At 41.3% G+C, this 25,534-nt stretch overlaps 1 protein-coding gene across 1 annotated transcript in view; it reads right to left on the reverse strand.

Annotated features, from left to right (window-relative positions):
* Window positions 1–5,020: 5,020 nt before the first annotated feature.
* The window catches only part of HSPBAP1 (HSPB1 associated protein 1), a 61,266-nt gene continuing 40,752 nt past the window's right edge, over window positions 5,021–25,534 (reverse strand). The window contains exons 4-8 of the mRNA XM_046001620.1: window positions 20,901–21,037; window positions 16,657–16,828; window positions 13,630–13,713; window positions 5,967–6,077; window positions 5,021–5,849 (exon numbers count right to left, since the gene is read on the reverse strand). Of these exons, the coding sequence (XP_045857576.1) occupies window positions 5,310–5,849; window positions 5,967–6,077; window positions 13,630–13,713; window positions 16,657–16,828; window positions 20,901–21,037 (1,044 nt within the window). The 3' untranslated portion in view covers window positions 5,021–5,309. The remainder of the gene's footprint in view (window positions 5,850–5,966; window positions 6,078–13,629; window positions 13,714–16,656; window positions 16,829–20,900; window positions 21,038–25,534) is intronic.

A 25,534-nucleotide genomic window follows, 5' to 3' on the forward strand; every position in this document is an offset into this window, starting at 1 on the left:
TTTGCCTGGGGTCACCTAGGTGGTAGCCCTTAGAGACGGAAACCCAATCCCAATTCCTGTGTCACCACTACACCACTACAGAGCATAGCCTTTAATGTTACCATTTCAGGAACATCTCAGGTAATCTATGAATGACCCTCATATTTCCTTGGCTTTTTCCTTCTGGCTTTGGTTTCTGTTAGAGTCTCTTCATTTGAAGCTCTGTAGGCCAAGAGGCTAGAGCTGATGGCCAGTGCAGGTGGTGCACTCGGACACTAGGGGGTGTTGCGAGGAGGTGAAAGGCGCTCTTCCTTGGCTGCTGTGAACTACTTGCCTCAAGTAGTTCTGAGGGGGCCAGAGTTCCTTTTCATTAACAGACGGGCATCTTGAAATTTTTCTTGCTGGGTTTTTGTTTTGGTTTGTTTTTTAAGATTTATTTATTTTGAGAGAGAGAGAGGGGGCAGAGGGAGAGAATCTCAAGCAGATTCCCTGTGGAGTGCAGAGCCTGACACGGGGCCCGATCCGACCTGAGCTGAAATCAAGCATCAGATGCTTACCTGCCTGAGTCACCTAAGTGCCACTGTTGCTGTTAGTTTAAGTGGCTGGACCGAAGACTCCTTACTGCTTGGGCGTGGCTTCCCAGACACTGGCCTCTGAGCTCAGCAGGCTTGACAATGAATGTAAGAAATAAAAGGGAGAGCTATGAGCTCTTGTTCTCCAGTGGTTTGGATAACTCAGGCAAAGCTGAGTATCAGGGTGTATTGCACCAAAGTGTAATGATCCAGTCAGTAAATGTTAGAGTCATCCTCAATCTAAAAAACTGTACTCATGTACCTCCTTTTTGAATAAAATACTTGGAAAATATCTTTGGTGGTAAACCTCTTTATCCTTAAGGGCATCTAGATACAGGAAAGCTGGACGATAAATACAGGCCACTGCTGATAAAATACTACAAGAAACCATGAGAGCATCAGGGCGTGCCCAGAGTGTTAATGATATTCAGCTGAAAATGACAGTGAGGGCGCAGTACAGGTTTAGTTCAGTAAATCTGAAGGGCAGATGGACTCCCACAGGAAGCTCCTGCTAAACCAAGCCCAATTCAAGACTGTGATGGGTCTTAGGGGTTTCCTCTAGGGTCAGAGATTTTTAAATATTTTTGGCATTTGAATCATCTTAGGTCCTTAGGTGTTTGCTGAACTAGCAAGTTCTGGCCCACCCCAAAGGAGTCAGGTTCTGTAGCTCTAGAGAGGTGCCTAGTTATCTGCATTTTCAGCAAACACCTCAAATGATTCTGATAATCCTGATACTCAGAACTGCCTATGACTTTCATGGCTCCAGAGACTTCTGCCTTCATGGGCCCCTTACTCCATAAAAAGTGAGAAAGTATTAACAATTACATTTTCCAACTGCACTGATACAAACATGAATGCAATGAAATCTGGATCATATGTTGTTTTTTTTTTTTAATTTCAAAAGAAACTAAAACATTTTGGGGCTCCTGAAAAGCTTAAGGGCCTTAGCCACTGTGCCAACTGGACAGGTTAGCCTTGCTGATGCCTGGACACGTTAGGTGCAACGCTGAACCGTATTTTTAAAAAAATTTTTTTTAAAAACATTATTTTTTCAGTGTTCCAAGATTCATTGTTTATGCACCACACCCAGTGCTCCATGCAATATATGCCCTCCTTAATACCCACCACCAGGCTCACCCATCCCTCCACCTCCTCCCCTCCAAAACCCTGTTTGTTTCTCAGAGTCCACCGTCTCTTGTGGTTCATCTCCCTCTCTGATTTCCCCTAATTCACTTTTCCTTTCCTTCTCCTGATGTCCTCCATGTTATTCCTTATGCTCCACAAGTGAAACCATATGATAATTGACTCTCTCTGCTTGACTTATTTCACTCAGCATCATCTCCTCTAGTCCTGTCCATGTTGATACAAAAGTTGTACATTCATCCTTTCTGATGGAGGTATAATACTTCATTGTATATATGCACCATATCTTCTTTATCCATTCATCTGTTAAAGGGCATCTTAGCTCTTTCCACAGTTTGGAAACTGTGGCCATTGCTGCTATGAACATTGGGGTACAGATGGCCCTTCTTTTCACTACATCTGTATCTTTGGGTTAAATACACAGTAGTGCAATTGCAGGGACATAGGGTTTTGCAAAGTGGCTGCACCAACTTGCATTCCCACCACTAGTGTAAGAGGGCTCCCCTTTCTCCACATCCTCTCCAACACTTGTTCTTTACTGTCTTGTTGATTTTGGCCATTCTAACTGATGTAAGGTGGTATCTCAATGTGGTTTTGATTTGAATCTCCCCGATGTCTAATGATGATGAACATTTTTTTCATGTGTCTGTTAGCCATTTGGATGTCTTCTTTGGAGAAGTGTCTGTTCATGTCTTCTGCCCATTTTTTGACGTGATTTTCTGTTTTTTGTGTGTTGTTTGAGGAGTTCTTTATAGATATTGGATATCAGCCCTTTGTAGTGTCATTTGCGAATATCTTCTCCCATTCTGCAGGATGCCTCTTTGTTTTGTTGACTGTTTCCTTTGCTGTTGCTCAGCTGTATTCTTTTTTTTTTTTTTTTAATTTATTTGACAGAGAGAGAGGTCACAAGTAGGCAGAGAGGCAGGCAGAGAGAGAGGGAGAAACAGGCTCCCCACTGAGCAGAGAGCCCGATGCGGGGCTCGATCCCAGGACCGTGAGATCATGACCTGAGCCGAAGGCAGAGACTTAAACCACTGAGCCACCCAGGTGCCCCGCTCAGCTGTATTCTTAATAGAAATTTTGTTTATAGTTCTTACAGTCTCAATGTGAGTTGAGCTGGAACTTGCTGCCCCACCCAGAAGTGGCTCAGTCCACTGGGAGCAGGGGAGAATGAGCCTGTAGTCTTTAATGCCTCTGGCCTCTGCAGGGTCAATGTATTTATCTAATAATTTCACTCACACACGCTTGCTTATACAAGAAATGCAGGATGAAATGGGACCCAGCTCCCTGAGCACCTGACAGCCCCCACCTTTGACTATCTTTCCTCACTGCCATACTCCGCTTCACAGATAGCCAAGGTCTCCATCTTGATAAAATCAGGAAACTATCTCCCATCACTCATTTATATAGAAATCCCTTCATATCAATGTCTTAACTCTCTTCCCAGCTCTCTGCATGTCAAAGACTGTTACCACCAACTGCGTCAAATGCTTTGTTTCAGAATCTCCTTCAAACTTTTGTGACCCCAACATACAGGAGGACGTAAAGAAATACATTTTATATCAGGCCCAGTACACACACAGATACAACTGAAAAGTTATATGAAATATATTTATCCTAAAAAAATACTTTTCCTGGAAAATTTCATGAAATAATACTTATACTTACTAATGAATTCATTGGAATAACCTATTCTATTTAACTTTTAAAAAATGCTGGTCTTGCCCACTATATTGATTTTATTACTTACTAATGGGCCACGACCTGCAATTTGAAAAACAGTAGTCAAAGGAGTAGCAAACATCAAAAATAAAATATCTGAAGAAAACAATATGTCTAGTTCTGCAATAAGGATCTACCTACTAAGGGGAACAGACACCTTACCCTTGGCCATAACACCCTCTACCCCAATGTGTTTGATGGAGTGTTGCCAACAAGTTCTTCCTTTCATAATCCACTCAGCCAACTATTGAACAAACCTCTACCCTATGCTGGGCATTCTGATCAATGCTCTGCGACTACCATAATAATCAAAACAAAGTCCATACCCCCATGGAGTGACATTCTGGTTGGGGAAGATAAACAATAAATAAATAGGTATATAGGGGCACCTGGGTGGCTCAGTGGGTTAAAGCCTCTGCCTTCGGCTCAGGTCATGATCCCAGGGTCCTGGGATTGAGCCCCGCATTGGGCTCAATCCCAGGGTCTTGGGATTGAGCCCAGCATCGGGCTCTCTGCTCAGCAGGGAGCCTGCTTCCTCCTCTCTCTCTGCCTGCCTCTCTGCCTACTTGTGATCTCTGTCTGTCAAATAAATAAATAAAATCTTTAAAATAAAAAATAAATAAATAAATACATAGGTATATAGTGGTCAACTGCAGTAAGTGCTACAGACAGGTCTCTTCCAGACCCTTCTTTTCCTGGGCATGTTCATATAACACCTCCCTCACTGCTAGAAGGCATATGTTTCCAAGGTACTTGGTACCTTGAATCTGAAGATTGACAAGGATGGAGCCAGTAGTCAATTCATATTAAAAGATTACTTTGCTTACCTTTTGTTATATATTTGTTTCACAAATGGTTACTCAGATCCATATGCTTTTCTAATTTCTAAATTCATTTTTTTAGAGATTTTATTTAGAGAGAGAGAGAGAGAGAGAGATCAGGAGCAGAGAGGAGGGGTAGAAGGAGAAGGAGACCCTCTGCTGTGATTTTGGACTCAATCCCAGGACCCTGGGATCATGACCTGAGCTGAAGGCAGATGCTTAACTAAGCCACCCAGGTGCCCTAATTTCTAAAGTCTTAGACAGTAGTGGTAATAATTATGCCAGATCTTCTTGCAAATGTAATGAGAGAAGGCTCAATCTCACTAGACCAAACCTTTAGTCCATTGCAGGAGCCAGTAACATCCAGTGCTTTCCCTTCCCAGAACTAGTGTTCCTAGATGTCCCAGTTCCTTCCTTAAGGAGGTCTTATATTGGACCATGTCGACTTTTTTCCTGATTGGTATCCTGCTCTGGGTGACAGGGATTAGCCAGTGAGAATTCTGAAGGTGTCATAGGTATAATCAATCACTTCAGATCAAGGCTAGAAGCCACCCAATGAATGCATTAGGCCAGGGGTTGGCAAACTTTCTCTATGAGGGGATAGACAGTATTTTCAGCCTCACGGGCCACACTGGCTTGGTCACTGCTCAACTCCGACACTGTAACTCTAAAGCTGCCATCGGCAATATGTAATGAATGGCATGGCTATGCTCCAGTAAACCTTTATTTACAAAAACAAGCAGCAGGCCTACCTCGTCTTGAGACAGCTGAAGCGGTATTACTTTCTGTTACGAACACCTGGGGCTTAGACTTGAGATCGGCTAAAAGGACTGGATGCAAGAGGAAAGGCAAAGTCACTGAAGAAAGAAGGCCTAACAAGTAACAAAGAGCTGGCTGGCTCAGAGAGCAATGTTCGTGAATGAAGGTGGCAAAAGACTGAAACACAATTAGGTAAGAACAAGTGCATTTACAAGCATGCTGGCTACAAGTTAACTTTGTGCTCCGCCATTTTTTATTTAACAATCATACTACTTAAAAATATTTTTAAAGTATTATTTTAAAAGTCATTTCCTTAGAACCACAAACTTCTTCCTTGTATCAGAAGTTTTGCCACTATCCTGGTTACTTGTGGATTCACCAAGCAGTCCAGCAAGTCATCTGTAGAAATGAATGTTTGAGGAGGAGCCATACTACTATTTGAAGCAATTTGTTCCACAACTGCATCCTCACTTTTACTCATCATTCGTTGCCTCTTGGTACAATGCAGCTTTCCAGAGTGTTCTCTGTCTTTGCCAACAAAGTCTTTACCATCACCTTCAAATATGCCTCCTATCTCTGAGGATAGTTCTTCAGAACTCAGTATTACAGGAACCAGATCAGGGCCAAAGGGACTTGCTGCCTCCTGTTTTCCTGTTCCCAGGATTATGTCCTGGCCGCCCGTTTGTTCCACTGCCATGCGATTGTGCACATCTGAGCCCTCCTGTTTCACATCCTCTCTATTTGTTCTCAGCTCTTGGATTTCTGTGACCTTAGATGTTCTGTAATGATCAAAAAGGGCAGAAACAGCTCTATTTAAGTAGCAACAATTGACTTCATGGGATGTTTCTTCAACCTAGGGAAAAAGAAAAACTCTTGAGAATGGCTATATGCACTTACATAAATTAGAAAACAATGTTCTAGCAAGGGTTGATTGATCACAGGAAACTAACTGCCGCAATGAACAGCCTACCTCAGTTGGGTTTAACCAAGCTCTGGTATTGGTTGGATCCTCTGCGGTCTTCAGGGCACACACAAGCATGCGTGTGATTGCCTCTTCTACTCGGGCTTGGTGGTCCTCTTCCTGAGTCAAGATTTAAAAAGCACATTGTTTTCATCTGTCACTTTGTCTCATGGCTTAAAACAGAGTAGAGTCTCTATTAATTGTGTGTCCTGTTCACTCATTAATATAAGCTTTTTTAGAGAGGAAGGAACATGTTGTTGGAAGAGCACAACTTCTCTGTATTCACTATCACCTGCCATCTAGAAGAGTTGTAAAATATTTCACCGACCACATTGAAGTTTTATCCTGTCTGTAAGACATAGCCCTTAAGTATGAACTAATTTGTGATGTTTCTTCCAATCTCTTTCATTTGTTGGTAAGTTTAAAATATTTTTTTAAAAAAAGCACTACATACAGAGAAATAATACCTAAGAATTCAGAAAACTAATTGAGGAATGGAAGAAAAATTATAATAAACATGTTTGGCCACAAGAATGAAATGGCTAAAAATCCAAATTTGGTTTCTTAAAGATATAATAAGTATAAATTAGAGCATTAATGATAAATTACATTAAAATCTACAACTTCTGTTCATCAAAAGGCAACAAAAGGAAAAAAAAGCAAACCAGATGTGTGTAATACATAAAACTGATAAAAGTTAATATCCAGGATATATAATCTATACACATCAATAAGACAAATGATCCAATTTTTAAAAATCGGCAAGAGGCATGAAGACAAGCATTTCAAAAAAAGAGCAATCATATATTTATTAAAACATGAAAATATGCTTAACCTCATGAATAATCAGGAAAATGCAAATCGAGAAACTGGTGAAATTAGCAAAAGAGAGTCTGATAATTACAAGTGGTAGAAAAATGTGCATTGACAGACTCACCGATGGTGGGAGTACAAATTGGTATGGCCGTTTGGAAAACATGTTGGTGCTATCTTGTAAACTTGGATATTGTATCCCCTGCAGACCAGAATTTCTGCACCCAGAGAAATATATACTTTTTTTTTTAAGATTTTATTTATTTATTTGGGGGAGAGAGAGAGAGCATGAGAGAGAGAGCATGAGAGGAAAGAGGTCAGAGGGAGAAGCAGACTCCCTGCCGAGCAGGGAGCCTGATGTGGGACTCGATCCCAGGACTCCAGGATCACGACCTGAGGCGAAGCCGTCACTCATCCAACTGAGCCACCCACGTGCCCAAGAAATATATATTCTTTTTTTTTTAAAAAGATTTTATTTATTTATTCGACAGACAGAGATCACAAGTAGGCAGAGAGGCAGGCACAAAGAGAGAGAGGAAAGCAGGCTCCCCGCTGAGCAGAGAGTCCGACGCGGGGCTTGATCCCAGAACCCTGGGATCATGACCTGAGCTGAAGGCAGAGGCTTTAACCCACTGAGGCACACACGCACCCCAAGAAATATATATTCTTTTTTTTTTTTTTTTTTAAATATTCCACCCATTTGACAGAGAGAAATCACAACCAGGCAGAGAGGCAGACAGAGAGAGAGGAGGAAGCAGGCTCCCTGCGGAGCAGAGAGCCTGATGTGGGGCTCGATCCCAGGACCCTGGGATCATGACCCGAGCTGAAGGCAGAGGCTTTAACCCACTGAGCCACCCAGGTGCCCCAAGAAATATATATTCTTTAGAGAAACTCTTGCACATGTGTACAAGAATATCCTATTTATAAAAGCAAAAAATTGGAAACAACTCAATTATCCACTAACAGAACAGAGAACCAATAAAATGGGGTACACTGATATAAGAGAATATCATACTGCAGTGAAAATGAATCAAATTTCCACGATAAGACACCACTCCACACTAGTGTGGCTATCATAAAAAAGACAGATAATAACAAGTATTGGTGAGGATGTGGAGAAATCAGAATAGTCATACATTGCTGGTCAGAATGTAAATGGCTTTAGAAACAGCCTGGCAGTTCCTCAAAAGGCTAAACACAGAGTTGGCAAATGTTAATTTTATTAGTTAACTTGGTTAGGCTAGTTGTTTGGTCAAACCCTAGTCTAAATGTTGCTGTGAAAATACTTTGAAGATGATTAACCTTTAAAATCAGTTGACTTTACGTAAAGGAAATTATCTTCAATAATGTAGGTGGACCTCAGGTGAAGGCCTTAAAAGCAAAAACTAAGGTTTCCTAGAGAATAAGGTATTGTGCCTCAAGATTCTAACAGAAATCCTGAATGAGTGGGTTTCTAGTCTGTTAGCCATCCTACAGATTTCAGACTCCAGACTGAAACTCAGAGCAGAGTCTTCACGATCCATTATACCAAAGGATCCAGAAATTCTACTCCTAAATGTACATGCAAGATAATGAAAACATATGGTCACATAAAAACTTGTACATAAATGTTAATAATAGCATTATTCATAACTTCAAAAAGTAGACACAACCCACATGTCCACCAGCTGATGAGTAGATAAACAAAATGTGTATATCCATTCAATGGAATATTATTCAGCCATAAAAAGGAATCAAGTACTGATACATGTTATAACATAGATGAACCCTGAAAACATGTAATACTGAATGAAGGATGCTGGCCACAGAAAAACCAGATATTACATGACTCCAGAATTGGCAAATCTAGAGAGATAGAAAATAGGTTGGTGACTGCCTACGGTTACAGAGGAAAATCAGGGAGCAAATACTCATATATACAGGATTTCTTTTTAGGTTGATGAAAATGTCCAAAAGTTGATTATGGTAGTATTGCATAATTCCTGACTATACATAAAATTTCTGAACTATACACTTTACTGTTTTTACACTGAGTATTCAAATGTATTTATTTGGTAACCTAAAGTCCATTTTCTTCTTAACAGGGTTTTAGAAAGCTGCACTTTTATTTGACAGAGAGAGATCACAAGTAGATAGAGAAGCAGGCAGAGAGAGAGAGAGGGAAGCAGGCTCCCTGCTGAGCAGAGAGCCCGATGCGGACTCGATCCCAGGACCCTGAGATCATGACCTGAGCCGAAGGCAGCGGCCCAACCCACTGAGCCACCCAGGTGCCCCAGAAAGCTGCATTTTTTAAAGCAAGTGAAATTTTAAAGAAGTAAAACTCCTAGAAGCTCTCAGAACCTCTAAGAATTTTTTTTAATTGAAGTATTATCAACACACAGTGTTACATTCATTTCAGGTATACGACATCAGGATTCAACAGCTCTATAGGCTTTGCTGTGCTCACAAGCATAGGTACCATCTGTCACCATCCAACATTCCTGCAACACCTATGACAAGATTCCCCATGCTGCACCTGTCATCCCTGTGACTTATACATTCCATAACTGAAAGGCTGTACCTCCCACTCCCCTGCATCCAGAAAAGAGAGGAGAGGGGAGGTGAGCAAAATTACACCACTACATATACGTTACCTACATATTATTTTATAGGTATAAATACAATGGAAAAATTATTAGAGCAAGAGGAAAGCCTTTACAAATTAACAAAAATATTTTTTTAAGTTTGGATAAAGTACCAATAAAATAAATGCATTTCAATATTAAAAGAATAAAGAGGAATACTAAAAGAAAAGGGCACATGGGTGGCTCAGTGGGTTAAGCCTCTGCCTTCGGCTTAGGTCATGATCTCAGGGTCCTGGGATCAAGCACCACATTGGGCTCTCTGCTCAGCGGGGAGCCTGCTTCCTCCTCTCTCTCTGCCTGCCTCTCTGCCTACTTGTGATCTCTGTCTGTCAAGTAAATAAATAAAATCTTAAAAAAAAAAGGAAAGAAAGAAAGAAAAGGATTAAAAAGGCACAATTGAGAAGAACTGAGAATATACTTTATCTTTTGGAATACATTAATGTAGAATCTGTACCACTTTAACAGAGAAAAAGTGAAGAGATGAATATTGTGCCAGCTGGACAGAACTAGAATTTCTACTTTTTTCCCAAATCTATGTGACTTGTGACAAGAATACTAGAGTCAGGGTTTAGCGTGAGTTATTATACGGAATATGGTTGGTTTTAAAACCTAAGGGTTTTTGGAGTTAAATTTGGCAACAAGAAAAAATTATGGTTCAGTGCTTGAAGAGACAAGGATCAAAGCAACATGTGACAGAGGAAAAATATAGTCATTTAGATCCTAGTCTGCATTTCAGTTTTTTAAGGAAGAATGAATGTCTTCAAACTGTGATGTATGCAGAAGTTAAAGGAAGAATGAGAGTCCTGGTTTGGTAAAGGACAGAAACCATCCACTTTAAGTGCATATATATATATATATACACACACACATATACACACATACAATGGAATACTATGCAGCCATCAAAAGAAATGAAATCTTGCCAATTGTGACGACGTGGATGAACTAGAGGGTATTATGTTTAGTGAAATAAGTCAATCAGAGAAAGAAAATTATCATATGATCTCCCTGATATGAGGAAGTTGAGAGGCAATGTGGGGGGCTTGGGGGGTAGGAAAGGAATAAATGAAACAAGATGGGATCGGGAGGGAGACAAACCATAAGAGACTCTTAATCTCACAAAACAAACTGAGGGTTGCCGGGAGTAGGGGGCTAGGGAGAGGGTGTTTGGGTTATGGACACTGGGGAAGGTATGTGCTATGGTGAGTGCTGTGAAGTGTGTAAACCTGGCAATTCACAGACCTGTACCTCTGGGGCTAATAATACATTATATGTTAAAAAAATTTTTTTTAATTTCTTAAAAAGGGAAAAAATATATGGGTGGGGCACATGGGTGGATCAGTTGGTTAAGCATTCAACTCCTGATTTCAGCTCAGGTCATGATCTCAGGGTTATGAGACTGAGCCCCATGACAGGTTCCGTACTAGGCATGGAGCCTGCTTTTGATTCTCTTTAACTCTCTGCCCTCCCATCCAAGGGAGGGGGATATATATATTTATATGTGTGTGTACATATATATATATGCACATATATATATATATATGTACATATATGTACATATATATATATGCACACACACATATAAATATGTATCAAATAAGTAGATGTTACTGTTAGAACTGATAGTGATTTTCAGTGTAAGAGATAAAAATACAGAAACAAATAAGAAAAAAAATCTATATTAACCTTAGATTAGAATTATAAATATACCCATATCTATCTATCTATCTATCTATCTATCTATCTATATCACATTCTGATTTTATTATTTAAAGGTCTAGAAACAGCAACATGCCAATAGCAATGAACAACATATTAGAGCCCCAATCTCAGTTTCTAAATACCATTCCCCACTAAAAGGAACCATGACCACTTGGAGAAATTATCATCTTCCAAGTTGGAGGCAGGGAAAGTCCAAGGCAATCCTGGGGTATCTTCTTGCACCAGAGAGCAAGGATACATTCCAAGACAAATGACGACGTATCAAAAGGGCACAGGCCTGCTTGAAGGAGTTTACCAAAAACACAGAAGAGAATCAAATTCAGAATGACCTTGGCAAGCTGGAATGCTCACCCCAAAGAACACAGTGAAAGCTGAGAGAGGGGAGTGTGAAGTGTGGGATGTGGGTTTAAAGAACCAGCTTTACAGCTTCAAGATGGAGGGCAACCTGACATGGCAGCTGACCGGGTGGAAAAAAGCAGGGATACTCTCAAGCTGAGTATGAACCCAAAGCAAGATCAGATTCCTAAAAAAGCTACTGCAATATTATAAGCAGCAAGAAGAAATTGAGGCTCTAAGTCATGTGAGAGAGAAACCTTTATTCCATGAACTGAGGCCTCCTGGTATTTATACATTAAGAGGGCTGCTCTTGACATAACAGTTCTTCCTCTTCATAGTAGATTCCGTTTTTAAACACTCCTCATGCGCCAGGCACTGGATTATATGCCTCTGGAGTGTGTGCGATTATAATCCCTTTTCCACAGGTGCGGAGACCTAGGCTTGATAAGATGAACTGACCATCCAGGTTACACAGCTAACAAAGGCAGACCTATAACTTAAACCTGCATTTAGTTCTGAAGTCTATGATCAAAATGGTGAAAAGTCTGAAAAAATTTTTAAGAAGTCATATAAAAAACATCATTAAAGAAACCGGGGCACCTGGGTGGCTCAGTGGGTTAAAGCCTCGGCCTTCACCTCAGGTCATGATCCCAGAGTCCTGGGATCGAGCCCCACATCGGGTTTTCTGCTCAGCAGGGAGCCTGCTTCCCTTCCTCTCTCTCTGCCTGCCTCTCTGCCTGCTTGTGATCTCTGTCTGTCAAATAAATAAATAAATCTTAAGGAAAAAAAAAAAACAAAAAACCAAAGGTTTTGGGGGGCACCTGGGTGGCTCAGGGGGTTAAGCCTCTGCCTTCAGCTCGGGTCATGGTCTCAGGGTTCTGGGATCAAGACCTGAATTGGGCTCTCTGCTCAACAGGGAGCCTGCTTCTCCCTCTCTCTCTCTCTGCCTGCTGCTCTGCCTACTTGTGATCTCTCTGTCAAAAAAAAAAAAAAAAGAAAAAGAAAAAGAAACCAGAGGTTTTGAGCCTGGGAAAGAAAAGTTTAAAGGGACACATGGCAGGTATTATCAAATATTTAAAAAACAAAAACAAAAAAATTCTGTATAATTTCAGAAATAATGGGCATAGTCACAAGTAGGCAGGTGATTCTAACAATGAAAAGAACCACCTTGAGAAGCGAAGCACTGTCAGGACTACTGTAGACGTGACTTTGGACTAGGACTGAACAGTATCTTGACATTTGCTCCAACTATAATTCAGCATGCTACCAGCAGCTAAGTAACTAACCAGCTGAGTCCACTGATCTCCTGCCACACGCTCATCTAACCCCCAAAGGCCACACCTCTTCTCTAAGCCCAGACAGTGCAGCTTCCTGGGTGGATCTCCCCGAGGCTCCACCTATGCCAAAGCCCTCCCCAGTACCCACGGATAAGGAGAGCCTGAGGGGAGAAGGCAGCAGCCACATGAAGAAGAGAGATGCAATCAGGATTTGGGTACAGGACAGTAAGATGCCACTGAAGTCTCTGCCATCAAAGCCTCTGGTTAAAGAGGCACAGGTGCAGAGAAAGCCTTGGTTCAGCCTCACTGGGCAGCCATGTTAATTGTCAAGTGGAGCAGGCAACCAGGATTACACAAAGTAGGGAAAAGGTCTCCTTCATTTCCCAGCAGAAATGAAACGATAAAATCCTAGCATTCAAAGACTCTTCTTTGAGAAAAGGCAGAAGCCAGGACTGAGAATTGTTCAATTAGTAACAAGGGCCCTGAGCCAAGAAGCAGTTATCTCTAGACCATCTGGGTGTGGACAGGACCAGCAATGTGGGACAGACACAGCAAATCTGGACAGGCCCACACCGCTCTCATAACACCACCAGCTGAGAGAAGACTGCACACCAACATCAGGGCCCACTGTGTGCCCTTAAAAGAAAGAATAGTGCATCACTGAAAACCCTAATTCTGACCTAAATACCCTTTAACAGAGTATTGAATACATAAATTATAGCATATCAAACCAAAGTAGAATTGGAGTGTTGGTTAAATTTAATCACTAAGTTTTACAGATAAGATATATAGATAGATAGATAGATGATAGATAGATAGGATATATATATGTGTGTGTGTATATATATATATATATATATCTTAAAAGCAGGGATTATATTTATTTAAAAAAAAAAGTACCAGCTCAATCCATGAGTTTATACTGACAGTGACAGGATCAACGGATTCTACGTAATGCCACCAGTGTCTGGGAACAAACAGAACCTGAAAAGCAAACAAACAAAAAGTAAGTTAGCACAAGAACAGCACATTTTGTTTTAATGTCAGAATCAGACCCTAATCGACAACGCTAGGAATACATATGAATTCACAGCAATATTTCTGCTGGAAAGGGAAACAAGGAAAAAAAACCCACAACTCCTTTCTTTTTTTAAACAGCAAGTTCATATGTTCCACAAAGGATATTATTGCCAGTTTCCCCAACTTCTACTTTCCTTAATCCTGGGCCTGCACTGCCTGCATCTAAATCTTAGTAAAGGACACAGATTCTAATTTTTCCTCCTTTCCACTGCAAAACAGTTGCATGCATTCTGAGAAAGGGTATAGGGAAAACTAGAGGAAGTAGTTTCTGTCTTCTCACTGTGTCCAAAATATAGCCACTGAAGAAACAGCACGTAGAAAGGGGGCACTGGGTAGATGACTCAAAGGAGCCAAAACCGGTGCAAGGGAGCCTCAGAAGTGGGAGACATTGGTATGAATCACGGAGGGCAGGGGCAGCCTGATGTGCATGAAGTGCGGTCTGAACCAGAGTTAGGGGACGGTGTAGAGACAGCAAAGAATGAGAACACGCCAGGAGGGAGAGGTAGTGCCAGCAAGGGAGGTGGAACTGCTGAGCGACAGCAAGTAGGTAGGTCTTACTGTGGCAGACAGGGCAATGGGAGATAAGTTGAGAGGGTTAGGTTAGGGCCAGTGGAGGGCCCTGAATTCAGAATAAAGAATCTCCATTTTATTCTGTAAGTATTAAGGAATTGCTAAGAAATTTTTTTTTGCGGGGAGATGTGCAGAGGGAGAGAGAGAATCTTAAGCAGGCTCCACACTCAGCGCAAAGCCTGATGCAGGGCACAATCTCTCGAACCTGAGATCACGAAATCAAGAGTCAGATGCTTAACCGACTGAATGACCCAGGTGCCTAGCTAAGAAATTTTTAGTAGGGGGATAGTAAAAATAGCGGTATCATGGGAGAGTCTGGGAAGGACAGGAGATTCTTATAGTGGCCCAACTAGTAAGTGTTAAGATCTAAACAGGAAGGTATAGAAAACAAAAGCAACAGCCAGAGTCAAGAAGGACTGCATTTGTTCAGACTCAGTATGAGACTACTACCCATGGAAGTTTGAGCAGGGCAGACAGGCTGATCCAAGGCTTTGGGGCTTCAGATTTGGAAAATGGGTGGCACTTGCTTTGATCAAGGTGAAGCTAGGAGATAGGAAGAGACCACCTTTTAGGAGAATGGAGCCCTAAGAAAGGCACTGCACTTAAGTCATTAGGAGTTCATGTATGTCTCGTTCATGTATGTCTTATCTGATGAGACAGTGGTAAGAGACGGAGCCAGTTGTTGGTAGATTAAAGAACAAGCAGGATGTAAGGAACACTGATATCACAGACAGAACCACACATTCAAATATGGCTATTAAAATAGAAGAAAAAATGAATTACCAAGCATGTCACACCCACCAGAATGGCTTTGATAATAACAGGAATAATGGAAAAGAAGTGTTGGTGAGGAGGCGAAGAAATCAGAGCCTTCACACATTCCTTTGTGGGAATGTAAAATGGTGTAGCTGCCATGGGAAACAGCTGGGCAATTCCTCAAAAAGTTAAACACAGAGTTACCACAGGACCCAGCAATTTCACTCCTAGGTATATAACCAAGGGAGCTGAAAATATACCTTCACCCAAAAACTGGTTCTCCAATGTCTATGGCAACATTCTTCATAATAGCTAAAAAGTAGAAACAACTCAAATGTCTATCAACAGATGAATGGATAAGCAAAAATATATGTGTAACAATGTAATATGTTCAGCCATAAGAAGGAATGCAGTACTGATAATATTCTGTAGGATTATATTATGTGAAAGAAGGCGGATACAGAAGGCCACTTGTATGACTGCATGTAAGTGAAATGTCCAGATTAGGTAAATCTATTGAGATATAAAATGGATGAGGGGTTGTCAGAGGCTGGGGTACAGGTGCCTGGGGAGCAACAGCTAACAGGTTGAAGCAAGTTGCTCAAGTCAATTGATTTGAGTTGGAGTATTCACACGGGAAGGGAGCCAGAAAAGGGCCAGTGAGAAGGGGATAAAGGAAAAGAGACAGGGAATAACTGAGGGACTAAAATCTCCTTAAGAGACTAAGAAAACCTTTCATGTCATTAATAAAATATCAGACAGCAAATGCCAATGTTGTAGAGGTGGTTTTCCCTACTGAACAGCAGCACTAAGAACAAAATCTTTGGAAATGTTTCAGACACAGTCCTTTATAAAAGGACCATCCATGCTTGCTTAAAGCAAATCAATCTCAGTTCATTCTGCCTTTGTTGTCTCACCACCTGGATGCATTCCCAACTGCATTTTATGTGTCTGGGTTCTGGTATAGTTGAAAAGATGATAACTGTGAATAGACGTTTCAGGGGGTGTTCAAGTACCCATGCCTTGACACTTTCTCTTAATCTTGTTTAAAATGACTGTGAAGGGCGCCTGGGTGGCTCAGGCAGTTAAGTGTCTGTCTTTGGCTCGGGTCATGATTTCAGGGTCCTGGGATCTGGCCGTGTCTGGGATCCCTGCTCAGGGGGGAGTCTGCTTGTCTCCTATCCCCGGCTGCACCCTGCCACTAGCTCATGCTCTCCCTAGCACTCTCTCTCAAATAAATAAATAAAATCTTAAAAAAAAAAAAAAAGATTGTGAGTCCTTGTTTTCCTCCAAAGTCATTCTCCTCTTCACCAGTAGAAAGAGCTATGTTCCCTCTTCCCATAGTTCCATGACCTGTGAAGCTGAGAACTTTGTGTCTGAAGCCTTCTAACAGCAGAGAGCAGCAGGGAAGAAAAATCATTTTCATTTGTGTTGGTGGGAGGCATGTGGTATAAGGACATGAAAGAAGTTCTAGCGGGGGCAGGCACTGACAGGCAATCAGTGTTTTAAGGCCTCCATTACCTGTCCTGGGTTTAGTGTAACCGTATGTCTTCGAGCTTTGCGGAACTGAGGAAAACGTTTTAAATCAGGATTGACAACATTGATTTTACTGAACACACTAGATTCTTCATAAGGGATTCTAGTCGGATAAAGGAAAGGAGTGTCTTCAGGAGGAAAGAGATGCCATCTTTTCCTAATTAAAAAAAAAAATAAGGTAAGAGTTAGTACTCCGAACTTGAGACAAAACATCTAAGAAGGCAGCAGTTCAGTCTCCATTTTCATTCAGTCCATAAAGGAATACAGGGGCATCTCTCAGTAGCGGAATCTCCTAGGCAGACACCTGGTGGAGATAAGGCGGCAGCTAGTCGATTATCTCTAATGCCCTGAGGCAACCTTATTGCTGGGACAGGATATGGTTTGTAAAACCATTTTCTAAAAAATGTATTTTAGTTAAATTCAGTTAGTTAACATACAGTGTATCATTAGTTTCTAATGCAGAGTACAGCTATGCATCTGATGTGTATAACAGCCAGTGCTCCTTAATGTCCATCACCCATTTACCCCATCCCTGCACCCCCACCCCCACTCCAGCAACCCTCAGTTTGTTTCCTATGGTTAAGAGTCTCTTACGGTTTGTCTCCCCTCTCTAATTTCTTCTTACTTTATTTTTCCCTCCCTTCCCCTATGATCCTGTTTTGCTTCTTGAATTCCTCAAATAAGTGAGATCGTATGATAAATGTCTTTCTCTGATTGACTTATTTCACTTAGCATAATACCCTCTAGTTCCATCCACCTTGTTGCAAATGGCAAAATTTCATTTTCTTTGATGGCTGAGTGGTATTTCATTGTATGTACCACATCCTCTTTATCCTTTCATTTGCCTGTGGACATCTGGGCTCTTTCCATAGTTTGGCTGTTGTGGACATTGCTGCCATAAACACTGGAGTGCAGGTGCCTCTTCCGATCATTCTTTCTTATCTCAAATCAAAGTCTACCTCTCCTAAGTTGTTCCTGTTCCTGATTCTAGGGCTATCCTGAATGATCCCTCCCTTTCAAATATCTGTGTTCTTATCTTCTGCAGAGCAGTCACCCATACTGCTAGCCACCAAAGAGTTTCCAGACTTCTCCCAGTTTGGATTGTAAATTCCTTAAGTCAAACTTGTTAAGAGGCACAAATGATGTCACCCAACTAAAAAGTGGTAAAATATTAGAATTTTCAAAAAGAGAAAACTATAAAATGTTTCAGTATTTAAATTTTTTGAAAACTTGAGGTGGATAAATCTTAAATCATAAGACACCAGACACACCCATACTTCAAGTCAATAGAGGGGGGACATCTGAGGTAAAGAAGGGGAAGTGTGAAAAAGGAAGACACACAGACAAAAATACACAGCTGGGGAAGCGGAGAGAGAGAGAAAGAGAAAGAGAAAGGGGGACAGGGAGAGGAACAGGGCAGGGAAAGGGAGAGGGAGAGAACTAACTCTGAGGAAAGGCTTAAAGCTCTCTCGTGACCCCTTGCATTTACGGCAGGACCACTGTATGCCTTTCAGTTGGCTGCTATTTTCAAACGAAGAAGGAGACACTAAAGTCTTACTTTGCCTTAGAGATAAAGCTGCTCCATTCCACCGTAGTTATGACCAGTTTGGGAGAATTCTTGGAATTTACTGTGTTTAGAATGTCAGAGCTGGAAGAACTCTCAAGAGATCATCAGGTTAATTCTACCTCCAAAGTAGTAGTAGTAGTAGTAGAAAAGGGACCCAGTGCTGGTTCAGTGTCATTCACTGGACTAGTGTTAGTGGTGGGCCCGGAACTAGGTTACAGAGCTCCTGACCTCTTCCGATCCCAGCTCCTACCTCTGCCTCATGGCTGTGTTCCTAGAGGAATAGCCATGAAGATAACAATTGCATACAATTTGTTTTGCTCCACTTAAAATATAATATCCAGTCAACCCTTCAACAACAAGGGGTTTGAATTGCATGGGTCCACGTACGTGCAGATGTTTTTTCAATAAATACAATACAGTACTGTATTGTATTTCTTATGATTTTCTTAATAACATTTTCTTATCTCTGGCTTACTTTTTCTCTTTTAGGATTTTATTTATTTATTTATTTGGGAGAGAGAGAATAAGTGAGCATGTAAACAGACGGAGGGGCAGAAGGAGAGGGAGAGGAAAGAATCTCAAGCAGACTCTGGGCTGAGCACTGAGTCTGATGCATGGCTGGATTCTATGACCCTGAGACGATGACCTGAGCCAAACAGAGTCAGACGCTCAACCGACTAAGCCAACTAGGAGCCTCTCACTTCCTTTACTGTAACAATACAGTATATAATACATATGACATACAGAATATGTGTTAATCGACTGTTTATGTTATTGGTAAGGCTTCCAGTCAGCAGTAGGCTATTAGTGGTTAACTTTTTAGGGAGCCAAAAGTTATATGCAGATTTTCAGCTGTGCGGGGGTCAGTACCCCTAACCCCCTCATTACTCAAGTCAAATGCATATGCATCCTTCTCTTATTAATCAAAAAAGGTGGTCAATCACAAGGTCATCCCCTGATCAAAAAACGTTTCACTGTCCTGCATGCAGAAAGGAGAGTAAGAGGTTATTTGCCTGAAAGTAAACTTCCGGCTCCAACCTCCTTTTCCTACCTAACCCCTTTGTTTCCAATGCACAACTTATGCTGGACAATTCACAGGGGTTCTTTCTCTATACACCACACCCTTTTCTAGGGCTCTGCTCTCCCATGTCTTGACCACTCACCCATCTTTCAAAGCCCATCACAAATGGCAGCTCCTCTCTGAAATCGTCCTTAATCTTTCTACCAGGAACGGTATCTCTCCTACTTTTCAGTCCCACAGCTCTATGAAACCTTCCTCAAGAGCGTGCTCATTCTGCCTTCTATCACACTGCCTGTGGGCTTGCCTGTACTCTAACTATAAACTCCCTCCAGGCAGAGAAGCGTCTTACTCGTTCAACTCCATTCCCCCTGTAACACATGGTGCCTATTCCGTGAGTATTTACTGAGGAGTTGTTTTACTATTCCAGAGCTTATGACACCAGAAAATATGCCCTATTACAAAGTTAAAATAAAGCTATATTAATTTTATGGCACAGAAAGAACCCAGGTATTTTTTGATAATGTTTTCCCAACTGAATTTCTTTCCCAATTCAGAACACATGGGAAAAGCTGCTTGCAATGATACCTCTCTTACCAAGTTTAAGGTTCAGACTATCAACTTCCTAAGGGCAAGGACCAGATACTTGTGGATCACTGCGGCATCCACAACACATAATAATGTACCTGAAATGTCCTAGATCCTTTAATAAGGACTTAATGAATCCAGAAGTGGACTGTCTTATACCATTTTATAGTTTTCAAAATACATCACCTACGAAATCTATTCACATACTTATTCACTGTTTCTTTTGGATCCACTCATAATCCTTTTCATGTCTCAAGGGTCTGAGAACTTAGAAATGGCCATTTCTCCTTTTCCCTCTGTACTGTCCTGTAAATGTTCCAAAAGGCCAGGAGAGGAGACTCGAGCATCACTAATTGGGAGAAAATAAGGCTACACTATAACATTCTGAGTAGATCCTCCAACTAGCAAAAACATTTAAATTCTCATGGAAATCCTGGAACCAGGGACTATCAAAAATATGCCTGACAGATGGAGAACTTACCTAAAGTAATAACATACTGCATTGTGTCAACATGTAGGCATAGACTAAAATTTAGACTTGAAAGGGGCCATAAATATCATCTCATTCAGTGGTTCCCAAACCAGACCCCCTGGCATCTCCTCAGTGGCCTGAAGGTAGCAGCAGAGCCTCTTTCTTTCAACAAACTGCTCCACTCTTGTTTATTTAGATTTGAAGAAGGGGTCTTCCTGCTTTAAATAGAATTTTGAAAACTACAAATGCAGACTCTTACATAACAGAGCTAAGCAGACAGCTGTCTAGCTGGACTGAGAGTGGAATCCTGGAGCTCTAGGATCAGGATTCTGAAGGTAATCCTGATCACAATTGAGAGACACACATGGAAACCGTCATGTGACCTGTTCCCCTTACTTCAAAAGGGAGGAAACTGAACCAGAGGCCAACAGATCAGTCTTGGTCATGAGGCAGGCTGACAGGGTGGAGCTGGGACTAAACCTTGGGGTCTGCCACCTGCCTGATCCTCATTCCTCTTCCTGTGCAATACACACACACACAAACACACACACACACACACACACACGTATGCACCTGTGCATTACCTTCCTTGTACCTGGAACACTAAGTTGCAACCATAGGAGTCCAGATGACAGGGTGTGTGGGCCCCCATGGAGCCGATCCATAAGGTACTTTCCCGTCCATTTCTTCCAGGAAACCCGAAGTCAGACCATATCACATCCTGTTTTGAAAATAAAGTTACAGTCCGTCAAGAACCAACCAAATGTGCTGTATGGTAGTGTTACACATTTGTACTTGCACATCTGTTTTTTTGGCACTTGGAATACTCTTTTAATAGAAAATTCTATAGACAGAGGAGGTTAGGCTTCCAGAGCAATCCAAGAAATCTTTTAAAGCAATAGATTTAAACCAATAGAAGTACCTCAGCATGAGTAGTTTTTCAACAAATACTGACTGTTCTAGAAGCTTGTGATGAATCAGTGAATAAGAAAGACAAATATGTCCAGCTAAGCGAAGCTTACATTTTAGAGGTTGGAGAGAGAAAATAAACAACAGACATAATTATGCCTATATCTAGAGGAAGAATGTTTCACTCGGGCAGCAGGAAGGACAGTGCAATGGAAACAGAAGTTTTTTTAAAGTCTCTGATGACACAAATAGAATGTTATGTCATGTATTCTAAAAGTTAAAATGTAACTCATTAAGGAGTGCACTTGCATGAGCTTCCCGGATGTATGGAATTACTAAAGCACTATATATTGTACACTTGAAACTAATATTACACGGTATGTTACCTAACTAGAATTTAAATAAAAACTTAAAAAGATGCAAAAAATAAAAATATAAATGTAACAGTTTCTGAAGCTCAACTCAGGAAGCTGGAAAGCCATACCTTCTCAAAGCAGTGCAGGTATTTCTAGGTGTAACTAGTGTATTAACTTTTTACACTCTAGTGACATTAAGCCTTCTCCTAGGTTAAAGGAGTTATTTAAAACTATAGATGCTGGAACCTTATTTCACACCTACTAAACCAGAGCCTCCAGGTAGGGTCTGCATATCTTTTGAAATACATATCCATAGATGACTTTTGCTATGCTCCCCTGAATCATGAACTCCTTAAGTGAAATGAACTTTAAAATAGCACAGTGCTCCCAACTTGGTTCTCCTTATGCCTGGTTCTGTGGACAAATCATGCTCTAGTCAACTACTGACCTATAAATACCACCTAGTCCAACAGTTCTCAAACCTGGATCCTGGCATCCCCTTAGGGGCCAGTAGGTAGCAGCAAAGCCTCTTGCTTTCAACAAACTGCTCTGTTCTTGTTTAGGTTGGAATAAGGGGCGACCTGCTCGGTTTTTGTTGTTGTTTTAAGATTTTACTTATTCATTTGAGAGAGAGAGAGAGAGAGAGAACATGAGCAGAGGGGAGGGGCAGAGTGAGAAGCAGACTCCGTGCTGAGCAAGGAGCCTGATGTGATGCAGTGCTTGATCCCAGGACCCTAAGATCATGACCTGAGCTGAAGGCAGACGCTTAGCCCCCTGAGCCACCAAGGCATCCCTATTTGTTTTTTTAAATCATGAATTTTTCCTATTGAGTTTTAAAAAATAAAACAAAACAAAAAACACTTCCATGTGCAGAACCTGGGCCTCCATGCTGACACTCCTTTTATCAGTATCTTCCATCTACCTCTTCTATTTTTAGAGACAAACCATTAAGAGCCATAGTCAAAGAGAAAGAGGATTTTAGAGGGACATTTAATGGGTAGTTTTGAGGAAGAAGAAATGAGAAAAAGCATTTTCATTTTTGTTTTGAGTAATGAACGTAGTGGACGCCGGGCATGTTACAGAGGGGGAGCTCTTATCAGGTCAGTGCTGTTGTAAATGCATTCACATATGACTCCCACACAGCTGCTCCAAGGAGTAGCAAAGATCCTGGCCCTCTTGATAGAGCCCATAGCTCCGTGCAGGGAGCTCACCTCTGTATTCCCCATTCCTAACATAATACCTGCCTCAGAGTAAGTACTTAAAACATTTGTTCCTTTTTGGGACTTCCTCAAGATCAAAAGCTTCTGCACAGCAAAGGAAACAGTCAACAAAACAAAGAGGCAACCCACGGAATGGGAGAAGATATTTGCAAATGACAGTACAGACAAAAGGTTGATATCCAGGATCTATAAAGAACTTCTCAAACTCAACACACACAAAACAGATAATCATATCAAAAAATGGGCAGAAGATATGAACAGACACTTCTCCAACGAAGACATACAAATGGCTATCAGACACATGAAAAAATGTTCATCATCACTAGCCATCAGGGAGATTCAAATTAAAACCACATTGAGATACCACCTAACACCAGTTAGAATGGCCAAAATTAGCAAGACAGGAAACAACGTGTGTTGGAGAGGATGTGGAGAAAGAGGAACCCTCTTACACTGTTGGTGGGAATGCAAGTTAGTGCAGCTACTTTGGAGAACAGTGTGGAGATTCCTGAAGAAATTAAAAATAGAGCTTCCCTATGACCCTGCAATTGCACTGCTGGGTATTTACCCCAAAGACACAGATGTAGTGAAAAGAAGGGCCATTTGTACCCCAATGTTTATTGCAGCAATGGCTACGGTCGCCAAACTGTGGAAAGAACCAAGATGCCCTTCAACGGATGAATGGATAAGGAAGATGTGGTCCATATACACAATGGAGTATTATGCCTCCATCAGAAAGGACGAATACCCAACTTTTGTAGCAACATGACAGGACTGGAAGAAATTATGCTGAGCGAAATAAGTCAAGCAGAGAGAGTCAAGTATCATATGGTCTCACTTATTTGTGGAGCATAACAAATAACATGGAGGACATGGGGAGATGGAGAGGAGAGGGAGTTGAGGGAAACTGGAAGGGGAGATGAACCATGAGAGACTATGGACTCTGAAAAACAACTAGAGGGTTATGAAGGGGCGGCGGGGGAGTGGGGAGGTTGGGAGGTTGAGGGACCAGGTGGTGGGTAATGAGGAGGGCACGTACTGCATGGAGCACTGGGTGGGATGCCAAAACAATGAACACTGTTATGCTGTAAATAAACAAATAAAAATAAAAAAAAAACAACAAAAAAAAAACATTTGTTCCTTGGCACGGAAAGAAGAACCTGTTGGCTTATTATGGGTAAATGGTTCTGGTCTTGGTATGATGTTCAGTGTTCAGAATACATAAACTAACACAACACAGGGCTATCTTTCAAATCTAGTAATAGAAGACAGTCCCATAAATCAACTCATATAATGTGGCAAGTGCTCTGACAGAAGTGAGCAGAAGGTGCTCTACAATCACTAATGAAAGGCTCTTGGTCCAAGCAGGGAACTTAGAAGAGGCTTCCAATTAATTCTGGCCCTTGCTGAACAATCCACCGTGCCTCAGTTTGGAATTTAACTAAAGGTAGTGGGAAAGACTTGCAATGTAGAAACAAAAACAGAGATCTGCCTTACCTAAGAAGAGCCTTGTGGAAGTGATTCTTAATCTTAGAGATAAACTCCTTTAGGAATCTAATGAGTGGTAACACCCCTCTCCTCAGAGAAATGCACACATAGACACAATTCACATGTACTGAGGGAGTCACTTGGAAGAGTGAGAAACTCTGTTCTAGAGCACTGCTTTAGAAAGAATCACAGAAGAAGATTTACCTATGGGGGATAGGGGTTATATGAGAAATTGGCAAGAGGCTTTGACTGACAGCAATGACAAAAAAGGAAAAATTATTTGGGAATGATTAGATCAGGGTGACCTAAACTACCTAAAATTCAGCTGCAGATTGGTCAGGAAAACCAAAGGCTGGAAAAAAAAGGAAATTTGTCAGAAAATAGCATTTAGTATACCTATTTTGTGCCCCCACTCCCAGACTCTTGAGAGCTGAGGCTTTCCTGCCCATTGTGTTCAGCTACTTATAGAGTCAAATGTCTGAAATCAAAGTGAGTACTGAAGGAGTCTACCTTGAGTCTTGCTGGAAACAGTGAAATGAAATAAAGGTGATTGGTGGGGTGATCTACCCTGGAGTCTATTCCCACATACACCTCAACAGTTGGAAGTCTAGAAATCATCTATATCCATAAAATTCTATTTGACACCATCGATGAAAAGAACAATCAAGTGTCTGGTTGACGGTGTTAAAAAGAAAACTGCAGACTAAGGATGGAGTTACTTGCATAAGTGATAGGCCAAGTCACCAAACCAGCACTTAATATTTAACTGTAGTTCAACCTCTCCCAGAAATGGGGTCTTAACTAGTAGATCAGGAATTTTCTGGTCAGCACCAATGAGGTAATCCATCACATGGGCCATCTCCACACCCACCCCCACTGGAAGCTGAAGTAATCTGCTTGATAAAACTCTATGCCCTTCCCACTAAGGGAAGGTGTTCTTACCTGAATCAACCCTTTTTTAACCTTTGCTAATAACTTCTCATCCCACCCTTCTTTCTATAAAAACCTTCCACCTTGTAGTTCTCCCCTACTTGCTAGATGGGATGCTGTCTGATTTCTTCAACAAAGCCAATGGGCTCTTTGAATCTACTTGGTTGAATTTTTTAAACAACTGCTCACTACAAAATATCTGCTTTCATGTAACTCATAGAAGAAGGTTGTAGATTTGCTTTCTACAGACAAGTTTATTTTCTCTTCTGCCAAAAATTGCGATCTTTAAATTATCTGAAAAACTGTCATACCTCT

The sequence above is a fragment of the Meles meles genome, chromosome 4, assembly GCF_922984935.1.
Source record: "Meles meles chromosome 4, mMelMel3.1 paternal haplotype, whole genome shotgun sequence".
Taxonomy (NCBI): domain Eukaryota; kingdom Metazoa; phylum Chordata; class Mammalia; order Carnivora; family Mustelidae; genus Meles; species Meles meles.